At 46.2% G+C, this 19,866-nt stretch overlaps 1 protein-coding gene across 2 annotated transcripts; it reads left to right on the forward strand.

Moving 5' to 3' along the window:
- Window positions 1–1,993: 1,993 nt before the first annotated feature.
- On the forward strand, window positions 1,994–19,540 carry C24H1orf167 (chromosome 24 C1orf167 homolog). 2 transcript variants are annotated; one of them, XM_026095462.2, is made up of 20 exons: window positions 1,994–4,759; window positions 5,289–5,332; window positions 5,917–6,136; window positions 6,319–6,494; window positions 6,982–7,079; window positions 7,436–7,622; window positions 8,522–8,703; window positions 9,030–9,216; window positions 9,389–9,611; window positions 10,237–10,418; window positions 10,592–10,688; window positions 11,089–11,231; window positions 11,729–11,937; window positions 12,676–12,820; window positions 15,530–15,797; window positions 16,369–16,477; window positions 16,727–16,964; window positions 17,072–17,207; window positions 17,959–18,069; window positions 18,593–19,540. In XM_026095462.2, the coding sequence occupies exons 1-20, from the start codon at window positions 3,725–3,727 to the stop codon at window positions 18,650–18,652; spliced, it is 4,050 nt and encodes a 1,349-aa protein (XP_025951247.2). In that variant the 5' UTR covers window positions 1,994–3,724; the 3' UTR covers window positions 18,653–19,540. The 2 variants fall into 2 exon arrangements, with proteins under 2 accessions (XP_025951247.2, XP_064381686.1); XM_064525616.1 differs by having other exon boundaries at window positions 2,843–4,759; window positions 7,439–7,622.
- Window positions 19,541–19,866: the final 326 nt, after the last annotated feature.

Raw genomic sequence — 19,866 nt, forward strand, 5'->3', positions numbered from 1 at the left:
CATGCACACCAGCGATGCCAGCTGAGAGCAGGCCTGAAACAGGTCCCCCAGGCTCAGCCTGGGGGGGGATGGCCCTCTCTCTGGTGCGGCTTCCACTACATCCTGCGATGCTGTTTGGTTGGCAGGCAGCATGTAAAGGATGCTCCTGCGTAGCTGTTCCTCAGCCAGCTGCTGGGGCAGAAACTGCCCTCTCCCCAGTTAAGGGGGGAGGACTTGTATGTGCCTTTTGGTCTCAGTGGGACAATGTGAGGCTAGAGGCCAAGTATGTAATAGTAGTAATTAATGGTTCAATTTTTAAGACTGAGAAGTGAGGGAAAAGCACTGTTTCCAAGTTCCTTGTGGTACAATCTTAGACAAATCACTAGTCCCAGCTTGAAATGTGAGATTGATCTGTGTTGGTCTGCATGGATGGGAAGATCAGCATTACCTATGTGCTGCTTCTGTGTTCGTTATGTATCTGTTATTGATATCATAATGCTAAAATGGTATTCACTCAAAAGGCCTTGTTGGTTTACTTTTCATGGACTGTGCTATTTACTTCTTTTTGCTTACAACAACAGAAGTACTTTGATCAGCTTCATTTTTGTTAATTTAATTGGATTTATTTCAGGGTTTGAGTGCATTAGCATTGTGCTGCAAAATGTATATAGTAAGCATATGTTAAAGAAATGTTTTAGTTGGGGACATAAAAGATAGTATAAAATCCATTGGTCATGGATTTTGCAATTTGCAAAATCTGTAGCATGTCTTAAATATCTCTTTTGGCCTTAGAAAAAGTTTTTAAAAGCACCTTATGAAATCTCGTTGCCTTTTGAGTAAGATGAATGAATCACTGCTTGAAAGTGGTTGCATCAAAGTTCTGAATGGCAATTTTGGAATGCAATTTTTAAAGGACATTGTCTCTTTCTCATTTAAATGAGACCTGAAATTAGGAATGAGTCAAGTGAAGAACAACTCCTAAAGTAATCCTGGAAACCTGTTGAGAACTTGCTAACTCTTAGAAAGAACTGAAAGGGAGAATGAAAAAAATGCATAATTTTTATTGAGAAAATAGGTTGTTGTCTAGGTTCTTGGGTGTGAAAGTAGTCCAGTGGTATGTCAGGCTTCCAGGTGTTGTGGAAGTTGTTGTGGAACAAAACAGCACTGATAAGTATGATGGTTTTGTGCTGTTCTGTTACTGAACGTCCTTTATAACACTTGTTGTTTTTGACACATTGCTAGTTGGCTGGAAATTCCTGGGATGCAAGGAGTGCTTTTACAGAACACTGATCTGCTGCATTTTGTGATTATACTTTGTGTAATGATAGGCACCCTAAAGAAGGCAGCAAAGCTCTGGAAAGTCTGTTCACTTTTTAGATGCCAACTTCTAATTGTCTGGAAAAAATAACACGATCTTTCCATTCATAATACATTTGATGATGTATGAAAGGCAGTAACAGCCATTCCCAAGGATAGCTGCAACACTGCATGACTATCTCCTGTGACCTCAGTAACTGAGTCTGCTCCTCAGTTTGCAGTGATTACTGAAGGAGTTTGTATCTGAGAAGGACAAGCAGGCTATTTGCAACCAGGAAGGACTGAGGCTAGTCCAGATGCTTTCGTAGAGGAGAGTGAAATGCATGTACGGTTGGAGACAGAATGCAATTGAAAGAAGGCCTTTTGCTATTCAAGTATGTTTGAAAAAAACAAGTGACGTTCATTTCGTAGGCAATGCTGACTGTTTTTTTTCATTGACTAGTTTTTTGAGAGGGTATGGGTGTTCGTGTCTTTTTCACAACACCGTTTTCCAGATCGAGTTTATTGCCTAATTTTTTTAAACCAACCCAATAGTCTAAGCGGCTCCCAGCTTCCCTTCAGTTTCCTCTCTGATGAGTACCATGTTGATGTTCCTTCCTAGCAGTAAACGGGCAATTTCTGATCCCCATTGATCACTAGGTTAAGGAACAGAGGAGCAGCAATATTAAACCCTAGCAAGTATTAAAAAGGGAATGGAAAAGAAGGATAGTTGTTAGAATGATTGCCGACTTGCCTTTAAAATTTTGGGAAATGAAAGCACAGTCCCCTTGAATTGTGCTTGTCTGTTAGCAGCAACTTAAGAATCTGTGTTCTGGATGGGATTTAGATGTATAACCGTCTGGCTTAGTGGCTAGATTGCAAATTAGGTCTCCTACGTATGCTGTAATTCTTCCAAGTTAGGGGACAATGTAGATCCTCCGTGTTTTTAAACGTGGTCTCATCCTGGTGTGCAGACAAGAGGAAACTGGCTTCTGTAACCTTGAGCCTTTGCAGGGCTATACCAGGACCAGTGCACAAATTTTTGCTTGTTAAACAGTGCCTTAAGTTCAGGCATTACAATTCCTACCAACCCTGGAGAAAATACAAGTGTGGAAGAGATTTGAACTTGATTTTCAAACAACGAAGAGGGTAAGTATTGTATTCCGGTTGGAACCATGTTGCTCTAACTTCTGTAAACACAATTCCCATTCGTCTCGTTCTTATCCGATACTGTGTAGATCTAGTTAGGTGTAAAGTACTCTGGAAAAGCAGCTACAAAGACTGCTGGGTCTTGGCAGGAGGAGAACTAAGTTTGGCTAACAAGAAGCTCTTTGGGAGGCTGCAAGTGAATGCATAATGCTGAAAGTCTTTCTTTTCCAGGTTTTCTGTTGAGAAAGAAGACTGTCCCCTTTGATCATTCCTGCTCTGCCAGATATGATTGCTGAGAAATAGGAAGAGAGTAATGTCCATTATACTTTCAGGGCTGAGGCTGGTGGGTTGGAGACAAGATTTATGAGGAGAGTTCCCAAAGCCTTTGGAAAACTGTGGAAGATGTGATGAGGAATGTGCATGCTCCTTTGTTTATATTTCTTATTATTTTTCTTCAGAGCAAAGAAATGTTCAGAAGAATGTGAATGTTGATCTGTTTTGGGGTGCTAGAAGTCGAGTAGATATTTCTCATCGCTGGCTTGAGCCTGCTGCATTCGGTGTAACTCACAGCCAGAGAGCAGAACAGGGCCAGCTGTGTACTGCACCTCTGTCAGCTGGGAAGAAAAATCCCAGTCTGATACAGACTAATCTTTCCTGCCCTTCTCAGCCGCTCCGGGACACCACCAGCCAGCTCTCCAATTCCTGCTTCCAGCAGCAGAATAATCTCTGCTCGAGACTGCAGCAGCACAGCTCTAAGGATTTGGCTTATAGGACTCCCCGTCTTGCTTTGTCAGTGCTCCCTGCTGTGAATCTCCCTCGGAGACACCCTTGCCTTTATGCTGATAGTTTAGAAGGAAGAGGGGATGAGAGTGTTGGCCTCCCTCAGCAATACCATCAGAAAGCAAAGGCAGGTGGTAGCTGCTCCGTACGTTCTGCTTGCCATTGTTCAGAAAAAAGGAACAAGAATAGTGAGTATCCAGTGGAAAAGCAACAGTGCTGGTCTCTTGCTGCTTCTTGCGTGGCTCATGGGAACCCCTCACTAGTCAATACGCATTTGCTATCTCATACTGTAGATCCCCTTCTTGGGAACGAATCAGCAGAGTGTCTCTCTTTAAGGAGCTCCAGTGAAGGTGTGAACTCTTGTTGTCGTGGTTCAGCCCTGACCTTGGGAGATCTCAGTCCATCTAGTCTGGTGGAGTCTTTTCATAGCACTGCCTCCCTTCAGTCTCTTTTGCAGTCCTCACAGACTTCTGCCAGCTTGCACTGTTCAATCCAGAGGCTTAAACAAGAAACTGTTTTGATGGGGATATGGGGCTCTCTCCCTCTGGAGCCCACGTCTTCTCCAGTGAGTGGCAGTCTGTGCTTTGCTCCTGATGATTCAGCTCCCGGCATCCTGAGCACAGGAGAGCAGCTAGCTGGAGTGAATACTAGTGCTGCTCAGGCAAGATTGAAATGGGGTGTCCCATTTGCTAAAGACTGGAGCCTCAGTGCAGTGTCAAGGGACTTCTGTCATGCTGAACCTGCCTCTGTCTCTCACAGATACGGACATACTGACTCACACACATGGAGAACCAAACTTTCAGGTGACATCCAGCGAGAAACCCTCTCTGCTGCTGTGGGCTCTGGCTGGCTGGTGGATACAGAAGCAGGTTCTTCCTATAATTGCTCCCCTTATTTCAGATACCAGTCCCAGGCAAAGCCAGCTCTGGAAACTGGAGGTCTTTATGTTTACACAAAAAGTCATTCCCCTGAAAAGGTACTTAAAGGAGAGAAGACATTTGATGGGGCACCCCCATGTGCTGTATCTTGGAAAAAAGACCTTCCATCCAGCCTATATCCAGAAGGTCTGCAGGTGTCACTGGAGACACAGTATGAGGGTCCTCGGATGGATGTTGGTGTAGCCATGTGTGGGACTCCGAGGGAAGTGTGCATGAGAGTCACTTCTGGAGATAAAGAGTTTGGGTCAGTCCAGCAGCTTAGTATTAAATCTGTAGAAGTCAGCGCCTTTGAACCTCATAGTGAGTCCAGCAAGGAGTCGGAAGAGGTGTGTGACTCTAGATTGCAAGCAGCCAGAAGAATGGCTGTGGTGGACAGCAGCAAGTCTAGCCCTTTCAGTATTCAGGTTGGGACAGGCTTTGGTGAATTTTCTGACATAGACGGTGTGAATGTGAGCAGAGAGGGAGGGAGAAACAAACACTCTTGCCAGAACAGCTGGAGGAATTGGGAACCTGACACCAATCTGGACCAGTCTGAAGGGCCTTCTGTGAAGAGGAGTGCCAACAAACCACAGTGTTGTGAAGAAGGCAGCCAGAGGCAGGAAACTGTGTCCAGAGAGGTGAGGGTGTGCTCACTGCATAGCATCCCCGTTTGCAGATCCTACTTGTGCTAGTATCCATGTCTTGCTGGAGGTGCAGAGTTGAGTTACAACAGTAATGGGGATGCTTGCCCTATAGTTTTCTGTCACTGAATGACCAGAATGCTCTCTCCTATGGTACTGCTCCATCCCAATGCATGCATCTTTCTCTCTCACAGGCTGCTTCTCAAAGGCTAGCATGTTCACTAGGCATTTACATTCCCAAGATCTATGTGCATAAGGGAAACATTAAACTAATTTTAACTGTGAATAGTTGCAGGGCCATGAGATTCCAGGTTTTTTGTGCTTTTCCATGTCTGAAGTGTGTAAGACCATTCACAGAGCAAGGGGGAGGGGTCGACAGAGTCAAAGGCACCCAGCATAATGTGCAACCCTGAGGCAGGACTGCTTGATCTCCAGCCAGAATGACTTGCCACGCTGGGCACAGACAGATTCTTCATCAGAGTAGTGTGAACTGTCGTGTGAGTTACTGTCTTCTCTCTGTTTGCAGATCTCAGAGAACAGCTTCTGGTCTTTGAAGGGGAATGAGCAAAGGTAAAAAGAATCCATGTGTTTGTGTGCGAATGTGCTGGTAGTGTCAGGAGAGAAAAAGCGTTTGAAAGTGGCTAAGGAGCCAAGTTCCTGGGGATGTTTGGTTCTAGGACTTAACCTATGTTATTCTGTCATGGTTGGCTCATGAGCTGCATCCATTTCTTTTCAAAGGGTTGCCGCATAAAATGGAGCATACTCTGAAATGTAATTTCTGTATCATTTAAATTCTATCTTCTAAATTCAACCTTGGTTGTTACTAGCAATGGAATGGCATTGGTATCATAAATGCTACTTTTCAGTGCAGCAGTTTCCAGCCTGCTCATTGCATCATTAGTGAAGAGCAAGCGCAGGGCTTATACATGAGATGGGATTCAAAATTGTGACCCGTGGAAAAGACGTGAGATTGGTGCCAATTTAGCAACAGAGATGCCTTAATTTGGTGTGAGGCTTATGGTCCTTCACTCTTAAGAGAGAGTGATTTGAAGTACATCTTTGCAGCTTGATGGCTGGACTCTGGTTGCCACCTCCTGGCTGTGTTTAGCTTTACTTGCTGTTATTGGAGCTCGCTTCTGTTTTTTCTCTTTAAGTTTCCAGAGCTTGTGCGACAGACAAATGCTAATTAAGTATTTCCAAGCTTGGAAGAGCCACGTCTTCAGCAAAAGGGCTGCAGCCGGGCAGCTTTACAGACAGCAGCTACTTCGGAAGGGCCTTGGTGCTTTGCAGTGGGCTGTGCACCTGAGGAGGATGCAGCTGGAGATAGCCCAGCGGAAACACACCTCGGCTCTGCTAGCTGTCAGCTTCCGCAGGGTGAGGATGGGTTGGGGACAGTCGAAGAGGTGCCATCAGTTTTCTTTTGTGCAGTCAGAGAAGGCAAAGACGTTGTTTGAGTAGGGAGCAGGAAGGAGTACCCTATGTGAAATTCAGTGATGTGGACCCTGGTGCCAGTGTTCTTCCTGCAGTTTGTTCTAACTCTGTGGTTTCTCCTTCAGTGGAAGAAAGCTGTGGCAAAACAGAGCAAGAGGCAAACTCTACAACCTGAGCCATATTCTCATGCCCAAAGTTCATCAGTGGGTTTTTTTGGAGTAGGAAGATTAGCAACCATGACAACCTCAGCTCAGCACCAGCTTACGGTAGGATGCTTGAAGGAAGCTGAGCAGGCTTGTAGGTAAGCTGAGAACATTCTTTTTTTGCTGTCTCGGGCAAACAAAGGGTTACAGACACAGGCAGAAGTTTTTCTCAGTTGGTGGGAAATGTGTTTCCAGTTCTGTGGATATATTGCTACAGATAACCACTGCAAGATTTAATAACTTAAAGCCTTTTAGAACTGAACAATCCTGTTTCAGAGCTTCTGTGCACTACTGTTTTCACTCTGATTTGAGTGACTGACAGAAATACTCCTGTACTATTTCTTGAATTCACCTGTCACCTGTATATGGGAAACAAGTGTAAATGAGATTGGAATGAGTCAGTACTACAGTCTCTAATAGGACAGTGGAGGTGTCAAAAGAAAAGATCTTTTTGTTCCTCTGGTTCTGAGGGTAGAAGAACAAGTCCAGACAAAAAGAGCTACCTAGGGAGAAGGAGGTTCTGGGTTCTGTTCTCTGGGTGCTCCTTGGCAGATGGAGGTTAAACCATGCACATGACTCTTTCAGAGTGGAGGGAGAACTGTGGACACAACTACATCGCAGACAGAGAGGAGATGAGTTCTGTTGGAGAGCTCAAGCAATCAGGGATATGAGACGGCTAGCTGGTAAGCACATGCTCTGCAGCCTTGGAACAGCTTGGTGGGAGTCACTTTTTTTTACCATAATTCTTGGTTAGTGTCTAGTTTTTGCTCTTTCAGAACCTGATTCTGCAAAGTGCTGGGCAGTATCTGTGATGGGGGAGGGTGGCTTACCTTCTGTGTAATATACTTTTTGCCTTGATCCTTATATGAATTCAGCTGCAGCAGATGCTGTTGCTCCAGTAATGTGAGCTATCTCCCTTAAAAGCCCTTTTTCTGACATTTAGAGTTCAGCTAAGGGTGTTTGTTGTGTGACACTAAGCTGTTTGAAGTTCTTCTAAGTTACTTCTCTTCTGTCAATCTCTTCATGCCCTGTAACACAGCAGCTTTCAGATTGTGGCGCCTGCAGAAGGAGCTACTGAGTAAAGAGGAAGCCAGACTGGAGGAAGCCCAAGCCCTGCTGAAAAAAAAGCATCTACGAAACACTTTCCAGATGTGGCGTTCTCGGTGCTTGGAAATGAAACAGATTTTAGCACTGGCAACTCGGATCCAAAGAAATTTGGTTTCTCGGTAAGTTGGTAAAGGTGTATTTTTCATGTGAAGAGTCTGTTTGCTATGAAAGTCCTAGGACTGGCAGAGCCAGCTCAGACAATGATGTGTTGTTCACTCTTAAAGCCCTCCTTTTCTTTTGTTTCAGGGGTTAATAAAGATGAAAGTAGGGATAGAACTGTGAGAAAGAACTACGGTGGCCAGAGTCATTGCAGCTTTCCTCCGGTGCATGGCTGACCCACTTTGGTCTTGACCTTTGTTGTCCTTGAAGACCAAACCTGAGAGCACCAACCGTGCTTAGGTGCTCTAAGCAGCACAGTGGCTTTTTAATGAAATAGACAAATAGGAGCTCAGTGGAAGACAGCTCCTCTGTCTGCCTTCCTGAAGTAAACCTAGTGTCAGGAGAAGAGACTTGTACACTCTTCACATGATTTTCCTCTGTCTTTCCTCTTTGATCTGGTTCCATTCCTCAGTCTCTGTTAGACTTGCTGTATTCCACAAGTTGGAATTTAAAATTACCAGCTGAAATTCTTCCCCTGAGTAGAGAGAGGTTCAGCAGAGGCAATGTTTTTTCCTTCCTCTACCTCTGCCTCTTCCTCTTCTCCTGCAGTACTGTGGCAATGCCTCAGCTGAGACCCAGGCAGAGAATGTCCGGGACTGTGAGGCTAATTCAAACTCCTGTTTCTGTAGAGTTGCTAACTTTGCTCTCGAGTGTCAGGTGTTACCTGGAATTTTGCAAATACGAGTTTTCTTTGACTACAAACTGAACTGAAACCTCTTATGTAGCTGTTAGGTAGAAAGATCTCTTAGTTGAAGTGTTTCAATTTAGTGTCAGTAAAAATTTGATTTAAAGGATTCAAAAGTCAAAGCCCTGAAGAAAATCAGTGATTTATTATTTTGTTTTCCTTTGTTTTCCTCAGGTGCTTTAATGAATGGAAGGAGACTGTTGAGCAGAATGCACTTCACAGGTGTAACCTGGCCCATCTCAGAGCAGGCTTGCTGAGGAAATACTTTCAGCAGTGGGTTCGTATGCTGCAGATCAGGAAAGATGATAAGCGGAAAATAGTGAACCTCTTCATCCTGAGGTGGAGGCAGTACTATGGTGAGCAGCTCAGGGTCTGAGCAGAATATAAGATTTGGAGGTGCTTAGGCTTCTTGCCTCCTTCTCCTCTTGTATGATGAATTGAAAAAGAGCTGAACAGAGAGGCTCAGATAATACATGTTACTAACCAACCGGAGGGGGCGGAAGGCCAGACATTGTGGATGTATCAGTGAAACGACAGGCAGATTTATTGCTCTGCTTCATAAACCTAGCAAAAAGCCTTTAAAACCTTGAAAGAAGGCTGTTCTGGGGCTGGACTGGGTTGAATTTCTGAGGAATTCCTCTTGACAAATGTTCTCTCTTGTCACCCTCTGTGACTGGTTAAGGGCCAACTATAAGCTCAGTAGCTGACCAAGCTGCAACAAAGAGACATGAAGCTCAGCCATGGTGGACTGTAATGAGACGGTTTCCTGAGAAAGCAGGCTACTGTCTTGATGACCTCTGCCAAAAGGTGAAACTCCAGAGGGTATTTCTGCTGTGGAAAGTGAGGTTCTGCGAGCACCAGAGAGCTGAGTGAGTGAAGGAGAGCCAATTCCTGGAGCCCTGCCCTCCTTGGTAGTGTTCACTTGTCTTCCTGGTCCTTCTGGAAGAATCCCTTTTACCTCTCCATCACGTCTGTGCTAGCATCCCTCTGTGGTATCCCTCTTCAGCCACTTTGCCATCTCAATCTCTTCTCTTGTCTCAGTTCTTTCTCTCAGGCTTTGGAGCAGTGCCGGCTGCGAGAAGCTCTGAGATTGTGGCATCAAATGTTTCTCATGATGAAGACAGTTAAACGAAGTCCAAAGCACTCTCACAAGGCTGTCCATAAAGATCCTCTTGCCTTGCTAGTTTCTGAGGACCTCTCAACATCTTCTGGCTTCCACAGCAGTTCTCCAGCTACTTTTGCCTCTCAAAGCTCATTGGAAAAGGTGAGGACATATTGATGCAGAGTCTTTCTGCCACATGCATACAGACAGCTCTGAGGTATTAAGTTGTTAGAATTTTTCAGGGAAAAATTTCTGCTTCAGTATGATATTGCCATTAATAAACTGTGCTTAGCATTTAGGCCTGCAGAGCTTGAGCCTATGGGGTCCAAGAATTAAAATGTCATCAGCAGCATATGATGAAGTTATTTCTATCTGTGCCCTTCCAAGTTCATCATTTACTGAGGAGGCATAAGAGGAACTGCCAAGCTAGTGAGGTTTTTTTGTGTGCTTCCTCCTGCATGTGGCTGCAAGGTGGAAGGGGTGAAGTAAAAGAGCCTCATCACTGAGAAGAGAAGATACAGGGGCATATGCACTGCCTCAATGATGGTTTGCTCTGTTTGATTACCAGCTACGTTGGGGTTAACTTCCCAGGGCAGCACAGAAGTGACTTTCCCATCAAATCTGTGTTTGCACACAAGAGCTACCCTTGCCAGTGTGCAGTTGCTTCATGGATTTCCCTGAATCCTGCTGAAAAGGGGAGTAAATGACATGGTCAGAGCTGTTACCTGAGTGATTCCATTGCAAGGACACTAAAGTGACTGTGTGTTTTTTCCCTCCATGCATGCAGGAATACAGTCTTAGTGACAGCAGCCAGCAGAGCTTTTCCTCCATTCTGACTGCTGAGGATGTCACACAGATGCCCTATTACAGTTCTTTACTGCAACTACACCAATGCACAGAGCTGCCAGCTGAGCTGGGTGGGGAGCTCTACTTGCAAGCCTCCTTTCCTCCACAGAGTCCTGGATCAGGGTGAGTTGGAGACTGGTTCCCTGGGACACTGCTAGAGGTGACTCCTTCTTTGGTCTGGCTGAATTCCTTTCTTCTGGCTAGTCCCTCATGTTATTTCTCTTTCATGCTTTCTCCTCTGCTTTCTCTCCCTTCTCTGCCTGATGCTTGAGCAGCCTGATATTTTTGTCTTGCAGAGGAAATTGGTTTGTGGGAGGTCAGTTCCAGTCTTTGGCACTGCATACTCCAGGCAGTAATGTCCAGCCTTTTGCCAGTTACTCCGCATGGGAAAAGGTGAGGCTGAAAAGTGGTGTTGTGCATGTAAATGTACAAATGTTTTCTGCATAGCATAATTTAGCGAAGAGCCTTTGGGTTCTGGTGGGGCAGCGTATGGTACCTCTCACTGTACTTTATGTGGGTTCAGAGAGGAGGTTTGGGAGATTGAGGCAGTTATCAAGGCAACTCTTTCCTACCACTTGTCAATTGAATGGGAATTTGACTATGTGTCAAGGATTTAAAAGGGGTGTGTTGGACCCTCATGTCTGGATGTGCATGCGGTGCACGTAGGTTAGCAACAGGCAGATGGGTGTCAGCAGCCACAAAAGACACAATAACAAGGAGAAAGGCCTGAGCTGCGTGGAGTGACTGCGTCCAAGCAGCAGTTCAAGACCATTTCTGCTTTGCTGGATTACAGGACTGCAGTTCTGACAAGGAGGTGAAGTGTTGCTGGTACCAAGCAGAGAAATGCTGCCTGCAGAGGCACTTCATCATCTGGTCATCTCGAACTCAGCAACTTGTGAAGGCCCAGCAGTACTCCAGGCTTATTCAGCTCTCTCGGTAGGCACTGTGCTTTCCAGAGACTTCCTAAAGCTATCTATTTTGGGAGCTCTATGCTTGCTTTCCACAAAGTCTTCCTTTAGCTGTCTTTTTCCATCTTCAGCTGGGAGTTTTGCAGCTCATTATTTTGGCTGTTGCTGCCTCAAAGTTGTTATATGTGAACACGATCCTTTCTGGTTTGTCAAGATGCCTCACAAACTAGGGCAAGCCCAGCAATGCTGATTACAAGCCCTGGTAACTCTCTACCAACTAAAGTGGCCTTGTTTCCTATGTATTCAAAAAGTGAAGAGAGCAGTAGACTTGGGAGTAAGCTCTTCTGTCCTGGCTGTACCAATAACTTGCTCTGTCCTTAGTTTTGCCTGACCCTTCCTAGGGAAGGATGTTAACAGTATTTCCCAGAGTCTCCCGTGTGTATGTTTATTGTTAAGGCTTCAGATACAAGGGTGTGAATCTGTGTGAGTTGTTCCTACAGTCACTGCAATGACCCTTGTCCTCAGACCGTTTCTCAGCTGGCACCACTGGGTTGTGGAGAATAAGAACAGAAAAGCAGCAGCATCCCTAAAACGTCACATTCGTTGCTGTCAGATGGCTTTCAGCCTGTGGAAGAAGAGGCTGTCCCAGAAAGTGGAAGCTGACCGGAGATTCAGGTGTCACGTCCACCAGACAGCTGCTGACACTTTGTGGCGCTGGCGTTCCTGCTGGCAAAGTGAGTTACCCCATCCCATAGCAGCACTTGAGTTTGTAGGAGAGGGATATTATAGTAGTGGTTGGAGTGGAGAAAGTCCTGCTTGTAGTAATAACTCTGTGCACTGCTCATCTGCAGGGGCACATGCTAAGTCAAGGGGACAACGAGCGCCTGTGTCCCTGCCTACTTGTAGTCACAAACAGGGCACATACTCGGCTTTCTATAGGGTTCACTGCCAGGGAAGATGCTCCTTTGGCAGCTGAACAGGAAGAGAGTGGATCTTGCTTTATCTGTACTGCCAAAGTAGTGTTGAAGTGGTGCATCATAGCAGCTAGAGAGTAACTGCAATTCAGATGCAGCACTGGGGGCTTGAAAATGTTTTCTTGGACCCAACGGTCAGGGTTTGACTGCAGTGGGAGCAGGGTATGTCTGTTGGAGCTGCTTAACAGTCCTGATCCTGCGCCTCAAGGATTTTCAAGTGCTTTAAATGCTAAATACTTGCGCAGTGCCAGAGAGGGAGAACTCCCAGTTTTTGATGGGAAACTGCCTTGCAGGTGAGACTGGAGGTGATCTGTGATACCTTGCTTGGGGGCAGACAGGAAAAAATGGGAGGAGGTCTGACTCTGCTAAAGGGAGGACAGGAAATCTTGGGAAGCCTGGTCCTGTTTGGTGTTTGTGGCAGATGTATTCTCTGCTCGTGCCTGGCTTCTGATGGAGATAAACGGGCTCAGCTCAGCCAGCTCCTGTGTTCTCTCACAGGGAATCGTGCCATGAGAGCGCTGCAGCAGCAATGGGCTCAGCACAGCTGCCAGGAGAAGAAGAGGTTGGTCATGCGGACATGGTCTTGCCAAACAAGGAAGCGGAGAAATGCTGCTTTATTCTGGGAACGTCTTCTACTGTACAGGTTTGTTTTCTGAGTTCAAGCCATTTCCAAAGGAAGCTTGGAGTGAAAAGTAATTTACATAGCAGTGGATCCAGTGTGTTTAGACCAGAGCTAGGTTTGAAAGTACAGCTAACTTGTGCTTAAATTAAGTTTCTGTGGGAGTGCTTCCCCTAGGAGAGCTCATATTTTAAGGGATCTGTGACCCATAGCCTCCCACTTCTGTCTTGTTCTTCTCAGAGAGCAGGACAATATGTGTGGCTGGATGAAGCAGGTTGTAAAATGTGACTCAGTTCTGAGTGAGAGGGTCTGAAACATTGCCCTCTTCTTAATCCTTGGAGCATTGTGTCCCAGATGGCATAAAAGAGGAGAATTATGTTACCTTAGCAAGAGAATCTCTGGGTTTCTGGCAAGCTAAGTCCCATAGGGACCACTGAGGCTCTCTTTCTCAGGTTAGTGCTCCAGGCTCTGTGGTATCTTGCAGGGCAGTGCTCATGGCTGGGAGGGAGTAGACTCTGTGTGCCTGAAAGGCTTTAGAAGTGGAAAACTCACTGCTTCCTGCTTGTCACTGTGCTCTTGTATACCCTGTTATTAGGAAACTCCACGGTCTATAGAAATGCTCAGCTTCAAACTACTAGGCTTTGCTAATAACCCCTGCCTGCAGCTGTCACCTATTCAAAAACTTGTTTTCTCTCCAGAACTGCTGCTCAGTGTTAGATGTGCAGCATGGATTTTGCAGACTAGGCAAGGCAGATGCAAATGAATTTGTGTAATTTAAAAAAAATAAAGGTCCTATTTCCACTGGAGTTATATAGTACCTGCCAGATGGAATACTCTTTTGGGGGGCAGAGACCTTAGAGAGATCTGATTGCTACAAACCTGAATTTTCTAGATCATGGACACAGTGTGTTGGTTTTCATTTAAGATAATGTGAAAAATTGAGTTCAGTATACTTCTGGAGAAAAGCAATATTCAATAAAGCCTGTGAAGGGTGAACCATGATACTCAATTCACCACAGTGTTATTTACAATATAGGTAAAGCAGTAGTATGTTCTGGAGTCTCATGTTATGGTGCATATCCTGCAAATATAAAAGTTTAATTAGAAAAGCAAGGTGTCTTTGCCAATCTTTATCAACCTTGTTTGTCTCTTAGCTGTTGTTCACTCCCTTTCTCACTGAAATCTGTTTTGTTTGTTTTCTGTCGTGTGGGGCTACTGTCTGTCTGAAATCCAGTGAAGTGTCCGGGTGCAGTGAACCAGGAAGAGTGTTCAGGTGGCTCTCCTTGAGATTTCTGGGGAGGACAAGAATGAGTAAAATGATTTATGCTAAGGATTCATTTAAGGTGTGAGAAGTGCAGGTTTGGCTCTAGCAGATTTCCTTTTAAATTGCAAGTTCAGCCAAAGAGGAGACAAAGATTCGTGGAGGAAAAAGCAACTAGAAACCCTGTAAAACCTTAGTGGTTATGATGCTTAGATTGTGCACTCACCCCACCCTACTGCACTTTCCTCTCCAAATCAATCTGTGTGGTGGCACCCTGGCGGGAACTGTGTTTCAGAAAAGTCCTTAATGTTGCTCCTTCCTGTAGAGTGTGTCTCCATCGTTAATCTTGCTTGTGAGCTCTCCTTTGATGAGAAGGCACTTCCAATTTCTCACCTGGATATGGTACAGGCTGAGCCCTGTCTCTTCTGAGGGGGGCATTTTTCACGCTAGGGTAACCTGCAATAGATTCTCTTGATCTTCAGAGAGGCCTGCCAGGCAGAGGATATTTACACCTCTGCCCTCTGGTGCAGTGGGATGATTTGCATAATGAAAGTCCAGCTGGAACAAGAAACCAGAAGGAGAAGCTAGAAGTTAAAAGCAGATTGGCTTCTGGGGCTGCAGAATGAGACTGACCTCCTGTGCATCAGCCTGCAAGAGCTGGCCTATATAGAGAAGTTATTGTGGGTGCAGATTTACAGTGCTGTTAATAGTAACTCTTTTTTGTAGACATTTATTTTGGAATAAAATTGTCTACGCAAAGATGTTGTGTTATTGTAGTCACATATCCTATGCAGGCAACCCCTTGGTTTATATGTGTTTATATGTGTCAGCCAGGTTCTGTGCTGAAGGAGATATTAGCAGTGTTATTCTCATCCCATAAGGAAAAGCCCTCCTCACTAAAGCATCATCTTAAAGATCAGCTGCTGGCACAAAGAAGGGTCAAAGACTGACTGATTTAATGGCAGATTTTCCTTTCTTTTCTGTGAGAGATCATCTGTGTGTAGTGCCAAGGCAGCCTGGGAAAAGCATTTGTTCTGTGGGCAAAGCAGAAGCATAATATAACATAGCATTCAGTTTGCAGAGGCCCTTGAGGAGAAGAAATGCTAAAATGCCCAGACTGAAGCAGTCATACTCGTGGGCTTTGAGGAATTAAGAGCTAGCAATGCTGGGATTCTGAAGTAAAATGAGAGGAATTTCTTAGTGGAAAGCAACTGTAGTCTAGGAGTCTGGACAGACTTCCCCAGTGCTTTGTTCTCTGGAGGTGTTAGCGGCACAAAGAGATAAATATCGATTGTGGAAGGAATAACAGCAACAGTCTTTGTTCTCGTTGAATGCTCTTTCGATTGCTCTGACCAATTAGATGTGACACTGCAGGGTGGGGACTAGAAGGTGGAACTTGGTTTGTAGTCTGTTCAGTGCTGATACAGAAATGTGACTCCAAGCATCTGCCATTTCTCTGTGTTTGTTTTCAGGTGCCTAATCACCTGGTCCCAGGTCACTGCCTATAGGCTGAGGCAGCGTGAAGCCCTTTCTTGTTTTGAAAGTGCCAGAGAGCACCGTCTCCTAGCAGTGAGCTTTGCCCAGTGGAGGGTGGAATTCTTGAGAGCTAAACAACAGTTGCTGGGAGAGGGAAGCCACAAGCGGCAGGCATCCTGTCATGCTAAAGCCTGTCACCGCTGGCGATTGGCCTCAAGGGGACGGCAAGCCCTGCGCCTGGGTTCTGTGGCCACCATGGAACAGGTAAGAAGAGACAAAGGGCCCTGTGAGACAATGAGATAGTAACTCCCTGTTTGCTTGTGAAGACCACCGTTGGGTCTCTGAGCACTGAGATGCATTGACAAGGCTTGTATAAAAACCTGGTGTTGACTGGTGGTGACTGTGGTGACTACTGACTCTAAGTAGTCTCTCTGTTTTGTCTTGAAACGCTTTACAGACTACACACACAACCTCATCACCAAAATCTGGAGCCGATTGCAGCAACCATCTGGAGTACAGCACTAAGGAATGGGACATTTCCTTCCTCTTTGCTCTAAGATGAGATGGGAGGAGGAGTGTCCCTGCAGAGCAGATGGAGCTGTCAGAGTTGCAGCCTTTTTCAAAAGGCTCCCAGCTAGTAAACCACAAAAAGCTCAATTGATTTGGAAGGGCTGAGTCAATCCTGTTGAGATCTCAGCAGTGCTGTTTCTGACCTAGGGTCTAGCATATTAAACCACCTGCAAGGATACAAACATGCATGTATCTGTAAGGCTAGCGTGTGTGCGCGTGTGCATGTGTCTGGTTTTGGCTGCAGCTCTATTAACTCTAATTTCAGGCCTGCAACTACTGGACAAAAGCAGCTGCCTTTTCCCAGTGCTTGCGGCAATGCAGTACCCTGATAGGCACTAGGAAGAGCAGGAAGATGTCTCTGTCTTGGTCCATGAGTAAGAAAATTCCCCCTCCTCTCTTTCTTTGGGGCCGTGTGGGGAGTGTGAGTGCGGAGAGAAGGGGAATAGTGTTCCCTAACGAGATGGCTGAAGCTTCTCTGTGAAGGAGGTGCTTGTGGCAGTGGGACCTTGACTGAGGGTTGCTTCTGTCTTCAGGAGCCAAAAGATAAGGGCCCATGGTAGCTCTGATCAGTCTCTCCCTAGCTTCAGTGTTAGCCCGTGTGTGATTTCTCTTTCCTTTCATAGAGAGGAGAGGATGCAGAGAAAATGGTTCACCACTAGCACCAGCTGCCCCCTTCAGGCTTTTTCCCAGTGCCGTTCGCCGCTGGCTGATCATCTACAGAAACCAAAGCAGGGTGGAAGGGCTGCTGCCGTATCAGGTGGTGGAGAGAGCTGACGTGGTGGGATTCACTCCTGCACATGCTGGGATCCAGGAAGCTAACTCTGAGGTGGTCTCTGAGGAGCTGGATGAGAAGTGGCTTGGGTAAGCAGAGCAGAAGGCTCCGGGCTTCCTCTTCCAGCTGGTGCTGCTATCAGGGAAGGACTCCCTTACAGGGCTCTTACAAGCCTCTCTTCCCTTCTTGCCTACAGGAGGAAGTATCTGAGGTGGTGGCGTCACACAGTGATGCTGCGCCAGTGCCAGCGTGGCAGGAGGCTTCGCTGCCTGGCAAGGGGATGGCAGCAGTGGAGGGAGGCCAGCAGCGTGGCGCTGCTGGCGCAGGTGTTGGTAAGTGTCTGGTACCACCGCCAGGGTGGTGGTGGTGGGCGTTACCAGGCAAGCCTGCTCTGCTTGCATCCTCACGCGTGCCCTGGGAGATGAGACCCCAGGCATTTAACAAGTAACAGGGTGCACTGGGAATCCTGGTCTCCTGCTGTGGCTACTTTTTCCAGCTTTCTCTTTGAAAATGCCAGCCTGGCAGACTGGCATATCCATATAGTTATTTGTGCTTTGCCCTGTCTCACAGATGGGAAGCTGAGACTTAGGGTCATTTGTGTAGATTATCCGCAGCCTGTGCAAAAATTCCACAGCAAGCATTACAGTCTGTGTCCTCATCTGTATACCTGACAAGTTCTTCTGATGTCCACCGCCTATCAAGGACTGTCATCTGGCCTCCCCTTTCTCTGCTCAGGCCCCAGCCATCTATAGAACACACTGATATTCTGTCTGGCTTCTTGGGTATTAGCCTTGAGGGCTATGCTCTACCCTGCCTGCGGGACAAGGTGATGCACATATAGAGCATCCATAGTCACCCGAGGAGCTGTGGCTAGAGCACTTGCTTCGGGGTACTGTGACTTAACTAGCTGCAATATTTGCAATATCGTGCAAGAGCTTTGATAGCTGTCAGCTTCATTCAATATCAGTGCAGTGTCATTCAAGAGGGCATGGGGAAAGTGACTGGAAGCAAAGTGGGACTAAAGGGAAGTGACATGGTTTGCCTGCCAGAGCTCACCTAGTCTGTGCACTATCTCTTTTTCAGGACAAGCAGCGGCTCATGGAAAAGGCCTGGAGGACATGGAGACGACAACACTTGCAAAGTTGTGTGGTGCAGAGTGTTTTGGAGGAGGAAGCCAGGAGCCTACTCACCCATGTAAGCACTTATGACTGCTTTTATTCTATGGATCCCAAGCCTCTGGCATAGGGTACTAAACTTCAAGGGTTAAAAGGTTTACATCTAAGCTCCGGACACCAAGTGCTGTTCTGAAACCATCTCCATGTAGGCTTGCCAGCTGTCATTGCTTGGGAGGTGATACATAACTAAGGGCTATGGTCTGGATCCATGTGCTTGTCCTGCACCTGTAAAGGGTTAGATCAGAAAAAAAATCATTAAATGGCAGTGTGCTGTCAGAGGAGTGTGGACTGAATCGCAGATGAACCTGGCTTTTTGTGGTTGTGGCATTGATCTTCCTTTTGTCACATTGATGTTTGCTCTGTACTTCTCTTGTTGGCTACAGTGATGCAAGAGAGACAGGAAAGGGGTCTCCCAGTAAATGGTAGGGCAGGTGGCATGGCTGTTGCTAGAGAAAAAGAGCTGCGATTACTGGTTCTGTGTGGGTGGCTGCACCCTCTCAAGGATAACCTGAATATTTGATTTATCCACTCTACTATTTAAGGCCTTTGGAAGGTGGCGCCAGCTAACAACATTCCAGCTCAAAAACAAAGGACACTGCTGAGTGGTGGGAGCCTGCCTGCAGCTGATCATTTCAGGACATGTGGAGGATACAGCCAACTTCCACAACAAAGAATTGGTCCTGTGAAATCAAGAGAGTGTGGAACACTGCTCGCACGATTAAAGTGATGCTGCAGGCCAGAAGCATGCTAGCCAAAGGACAACCAGCAAGAGATGGTACCTAGTGAAAGGTCCTCTTTAAAGGACTGATACTCTACCTCCCTACAGCCACAAACTTGAAACTTACTCCCTTTTGTTATGAGGTCGCATTCATTTCTCATTTTGACCCTGATTTTGTTGATTGGAACTCTGATTAAAGGTCAAACCACTTTACAGGTTCTCCCTTTACTCAGTGTTTCTTCCTGGACAGGAGCTTAGTGTACGTGCAGGGGTGTTGGCAAACAAGTCTTAAAGAAATGAGCAGGAGCTTGCCTGTGTCAGCCCTTCATCCTATTGATTCCTGAGTCTAGACTGTCCCTGGCTGGTGTGAACATAGGCCTTTATTTTTAGATTTGCTTCTTCCTTTGGAGGGGATTCCCATATGGCCCATACCTCCTCCCCCTGTGCGGATCCATCAGCTCTTCATTAAGGTTTTCAGTGGGTGGCCGGCCCCTGACTGCTTCCTGCTGGTTCATTTCAGTGCTAAATGGACTGGGGATGAAGAAACCTGCTGGGAACAGCTGAGCACCAAAAGCTTTGCTGAGGCAAGACAGGCGTGTCTGACCCCCAACCCTCCTATTACTTGCTCCTGTGATTGATGCCCTGTAATTACCCTAGGTATACGAACCCAGTCTCAGACAGCTATAATGAGAGGGTCTGAAGAATCTGGAAAGGGCTTTTTCTTCCTTGCTTCTTTGAAAGAGATGCTAGCAGCCTGGCAGGGAATCTTGAAATCCCACTGGGAACTGCCCCAAGGCATTGTTTTTCCTAGCCTGTGGTAGCTTTGTGGGATTGTTCAGTACAACTGTAACAAAGCAGCCTCCTACTGCTCTCCAGCCCCTTATTTTAATGCTCTGAGCCTAAGGCTGATAGAGTCATTTGGTCATGAAAGATAGGGTATCTTTCCCTACAAGTATTGGGGAAGGACCACAGTTCTTGTGGCCTTGCAGAACTGAGCCAAAAGCTGTAGCTGGCTGCTTTTGCTAATACTAGGATTTAAGCCTTTTTGCTTCACCATGGAGCTTGGTCTATACTTTATATAGGGTCCTTATTGGAAAT

This window comes from Dromaius novaehollandiae, chromosome 24 (genome assembly GCF_036370855.1).
Source record: "Dromaius novaehollandiae isolate bDroNov1 chromosome 24, bDroNov1.hap1, whole genome shotgun sequence".
Classification (NCBI taxonomy): domain Eukaryota; kingdom Metazoa; phylum Chordata; class Aves; order Casuariiformes; family Dromaiidae; genus Dromaius; species Dromaius novaehollandiae.